General features: G+C 32.8%; 1 protein-coding gene across 2 annotated transcripts in view; it reads right to left on the bottom strand.

Moving 5' to 3' along the window:
* Nucleotides 1-2707: 2707 nt before the first annotated feature.
* Nucleotides 2708-5142, bottom strand: part of MEOX2 (mesenchyme homeobox 2) — a 76127-nt gene continuing 73692 nt past the window's right edge. For both annotated transcript variants that reach the window (XM_011983953.1, XM_011983952.1), the window contains one exon: nucleotides 2708-4106. In XM_011983953.1, the coding sequence (XP_011839343.1) occupies nucleotides 3882-4106 (225 nt within the window). In that variant the 3' untranslated portion in view covers nucleotides 2708-3881. The remainder of the gene's footprint in view (nucleotides 4107-5142) is intronic.

Below are 5142 nucleotides of genomic sequence, written 5' to 3'. Positions count from 1 at the left end.
TGCATATTCCATGCTTGTTAAGATTTGGAATGTTTGTAGCTTAAATTTATTTTTATTTCTAGATTGCTTTTTACTGAAAGAATGCAACAAAGGGAGCTGCCAAGAAAATACAATTATTCCCCCAAATATTTCAAAGAACTATGCCAGCTAGGTATTTGTTGCTCATAGTTTAAATATTATATTATAGTCTAAATACCAGTCACCTCAAATATGAACTGAATTATTTTAAAAGCATTTTATTAGAAAATAGGGCATGGCATAAATGGCTGCTTCTTAAAAATTACCAGCCTAAGTGTATTTAGAAATCAAAGTGAAAAATACTTTCTTTAAATCTTTTTAGTCACTACCAGGATACTCCGTTCTTGAGACTGATTTTAACTCCATAGTTTCTCAAAACTTCTGTCAGGCGAAAATTAGCATTTGTTGTCATCAGTACGCCAGGAATTTAAGAAATGTTCTAAAAAACTAGTAGCATTGGAAATACAAAATATTTGCTTTTATAACTTACTAAATATTTATTTTTACAACTTTCTTTGTTTTAACCTGGCCTCTAATCTTAGTTTACTTGTCTGAGAAAAGCTTTTATTGTATTTCACAAGTGATTCCCAAATTTATTTCATGTAATGGCATTCATAAGCATATTAAAACTATAATTGGGATTATTTAAAATGCATTTATTTCATCTTTAAAAAACAAAATGACAAACTCAGGTATAATGCATGGTTTCTGAAGAAGAAAATATAGTCTGACAGCAAATGGTAAACATGGGAAGTAAGAAGTAATTGGGGTCATGTGAATAATGAGTTAAAAATATGTGGATCAGCCTTTGGAAAAACTTTGTAGTGTTCATACCTCTGAATCCTACTTAAAAAAAAAAAAATCATCCTAACCATGATTTCATACTATTTTTAGAGAAAGGTGCTTTCATGCTATTATGAATTTCCACAGAGCCACAGGATCTGAGATAGAATTACATGAAAAGGGCATTATGTAATAAGATACCATGGCATGCCAGGAGTCCAGTGTAGATTAAAAACAAGTAGAGTTCTTTCAGATTTTTGGCACCTTTGGAGTGAATTAAGCCCAAATAGTTCACGAGAATATCTTAACTTTCCTCAAAGAATTTTAATTCTAAAATTATATTGGGGTATAATGTAGCTAACATACCCATCAGTTTGAAGACAGGAGGATACTGAAACACTTTTTAAAAAATAGCAAGTTCCACTAATAAAAATTGCTCTGGCTTCCCTGTTTAATTGTCATTGTGTTGACAATGTGATAATGTGTCAGGTGTCTTATGCGGCAGATCATTCTAATTCATCATAAAGAAAGCGATGTCTCTTTTCCGTCAGCCATGTGGCCTTTCCTACCACTTTGTGCTCTCTGGATCAAATTTCATTTTAGGATTGCTTACAATTCTCTAGTAAAGATATGGCCATGATACAAAAGCCTCCTATTTCCTGAATGTTATATCTATTTGGAATCCCTTTTTCCTATTTCATTTTCATACTACATTGGAATTCTTACATCTATTTGGCTACAACCTTTTAGCTGCTTCTAAGGGGTCCTTTTCTCTTATTTCTGGAAATTATTTTCCTGCCCAAATGAATTATCCTCCACTTTGTCCCTATTGAACTCAATTTGATTTACATCTTCCCACTTCACCAATTTGTCAAGATGTTTTGAATTTAAATCCTATTCTACAATAAGAAAATCAGTCCACCCAAGTAGATGTCATTAGCACACACAGACTTTGTATTAATTCAAGTGACTAATAGAAAAGTGTCTGTTTCATGTCTGAGAGACTTCAATTTGAATGGTCTATTTTAAAATACTGTCAACTTTTAAAATACTGTCAACTACTGAGATAAAATGTATTACAACAAAAGGAAAATGTGATACAAAAAAAATTTACTTTATTTCTGGAATACTCTCTACATATCATGCTAGATTAAGTTAAAATATATGGAATCTAATTTTTGCCAGTCTAATCATTCTAAAGCAAGTGAAATCAATTAACTGATGAGTTTTTGGAAATTTTTACTGATTGTTTTTCTGTATTTGTTTCTGATTGTGGCAGGGAAGGAAGGCTGGCAATGTTTCCAAGCATTTCCGCTTAGAATATGAAACAAATGAAAAACAGTGTGGTAAAGTTATAAGTAGGACTCAGGCACCCTATGCGTGTACAATCAGGCATGATGCAAAATGCATTAGATTAATAGTATCCTTTACTTCTTACATTAGTCCCATTAGGACTCAGGACTCTGATTAGCTTGTTTAGCTTATATTTCACATCAGAGACTCTGCATATTCAGACTATAAAACCACTGTTGGATTAACTTACATATATCAGACAGAACTTTAAAAATGTATGACTATTTTATTATCCTCACTGTGATGAATAATATTATTTAATACTTTTTTCCTACTTTTATCTGTGGCTTCATAAAACACACACCAAAAATCCATTCACTGTATTCTTCAAATTAGGGAAATAGCTTAATACATCTCCATTCTTAGGCATCCTTTGATTACACAAGGATTGATTTTTTTCCTGCCATAATAAAAAAATTGGAAATGAAAATATGTAAATAATTCACTGATTATAATCATCTGGATTTGCACAAGTGAGATAGATTTGAGACTTTGTTAATTATTGATATTGAAATCTATAAAAATTAAGGAAATTATAGTAGGGAGACCAAAGTTATTTACAAAGGATCATTTATTAAACACATTTTAAAAACAAAATACAAAGATTGTTGTTCTGCATGAATACATCACATATGAAAAAAATAATGTGTTTTTACCGAATTTAATTTGAAGATATTCAGAATTTTGTTTTCTATCAACTTGAGCAATCAGTTTTGCTTTGCACCTTGTCTAACACTGTTGTCAATCAGGAAGAAATGTTTCCTTGTTAATTAAATCATATTCATACAGCTAATATTTTACAGATATAAAATAAGACAATGTCTGTCATACAAAGCTCTTTCTGCAAGGTAACTGATTTGCCTATGATCCTAATTTTTTTAAGCTATAAGATAGGAAGAATTCAGGAGCTAGGTAAGTTTTATAATAATGTATTAGCAGCAGTTGATAGTAAATGCAACATAAGATTTGTTTTGTCTGTGGTACAAGAATATGTCCTATCAGACTCTACTGTATTTTTCTCTACTTGAACACAGGTAAGCACATACTGATTGTCTCTGGGGTGACAAAATGTATAAAAAAGACAAGAAGCTGGCTCTGGTTGTCATTGTGTGTGCCTATTTTCATCAGCTAATATGAATGCATTGCTAAATTAGTGAAGACAGGAAAATGACTTAAGGGTAATATATACAGAGTTAAAATACACTTTTTATCCACTTGAGTGATTTCAGGCACTGTGGCTGTTCAGGATAAAATGTTTCATGGTTTATTCTTGATAGCAATTTAATTTTCAGTGCAAGCAAAAGCAAATACCTGCCCACTGTAATACACATGACCTCACACATCTGGAATGTTCAATGCAAGTTCATCCTCGGCATCTTCACTTTGGAGGCATCTTGAATAAAAACGTTTCATAGTTTGCTCTTGATAGCAATTTAATTTTCAGTGCAAGCAAAAGCAAATACATACCTGCTCACTGCCATACACACGACCAAACACATCTGGAATATTCAAAGCAAGTTCACCTTCTCCATCTTCACTGTGAAGCTCTTTAATAAGTGGCACTTTGTGTAAACCCTCTATAAATCATGAAAAACAGATTCGAGATGCCTGGATTTAATAATATTAAACATCACTGCCATAGTCATCTCTCTGTGTAAACGATGTTTGGATAAGGCTTGCCATCACAACATTTCTTTCCTGAGAATGGAGCTAGTCCTCTGTGTATATCATAAGTGCGCATGCTCCGAGCTGTGGTCACTATCGTGACTGTCTTCATTTGCTAGAGAGTCCCCTGTTTGCTGGAGGGTGGCTGCACCAATTCCCGACAGCTCTGATGGGAGAAGTGTTCCCTTTTTCACATTCACCAGTTCCTTTTCCCGAGCCGCAGCTCCTTGCTGTCCGCCCTTTACCCTCTTCCACTTCATCCGCCTGTTTTGGAACCAGACTTTCACCTTCAACCACGAAAGGGAACAAACAAACAGAAGAAAAAAGATGATTAAAATGATATTCTCTTCTCCTTAGTGTCATCAATGAAAAGTAGCTCCTCAAAGGCTTGTACAAAGACACCTTGAAGGAGTGAAAAGAAAAATAAATCCACATTGAATTTAATCAGGTTGTATGTTCATGATAATAATTTTTAAACTTTCAAAAGGTGCATACAAAGTACTGTATTTGTATTTTACAGCACACAGTGTAAAATATGGAACTAGACAAAAACTTTGTCATTTACTCAAAGTACTTGTGTCTATAAAGAGTTTCTGTGAATTGGAGCTAACATAATATTGTGTTGGTCAAAGCCCCCTCACTCCTAACTTCTTCTTGGATTTGATATCTAGCTGTCATTTCCTGAACCAATTTAAAACATGTTCTGGGAGCTACTGAGTAAGTGGCATCTGAAAGGCCATTCTCTGCCATTAGAAACCACTGCTGCTTTCACAAATCTTTATTTGACCATTCCACCTCACACTGAGCCTATCTTCTTTTGAACTGTTCTTCTTATTTTCTACCTTAATTCATTTATTTTACTTAGCAAATATTTGATCTAGTGATTTGTTTAAAATATGGTCACAATAAAAAATCTCAACATTTGTTAAATTACCAAGATTATATACTACATCATTCACATCAACTTTGTACAGATATTTTCCTTTTAAAAGCTTCATTGAAGTTGCCTAATACATTTAAATATATATATATATAAAAATAACATACGTGTGTTAAAAACAAAACAAAACAAAAAAACAGCAAACAGATGTTAAAGGTCTATCCATTCTCAGAACTAGAATATTATTGGCATTATTGCATCTTGTTTAGGAGGAAATCTGTTTCTTTCACATTGCATTTCTCATAATTATAGCTTCTAGTAAGCTAAGTGTTCTTTTTACATTGTATTTCTCTGTCTACCCCATCTAAAATGCCACAGGCCTGAATTGTGTGTATCATCTGCAAGTCTTTCTTAAAAAAGAAAACAAATTTTTTTCATAACAC

This window comes from Mandrillus leucophaeus, unplaced genomic scaffold, assembly GCF_000951045.1.
Source record: "Mandrillus leucophaeus isolate KB7577 unplaced genomic scaffold, Mleu.le_1.0 Scaffold258, whole genome shotgun sequence".
Taxonomy (NCBI): domain Eukaryota; kingdom Metazoa; phylum Chordata; class Mammalia; order Primates; family Cercopithecidae; genus Mandrillus; species Mandrillus leucophaeus.
The sequence above is the reverse complement of the archived record's forward strand: the minus strand, read 5'-3'. Positions and strand labels throughout refer to the sequence as shown.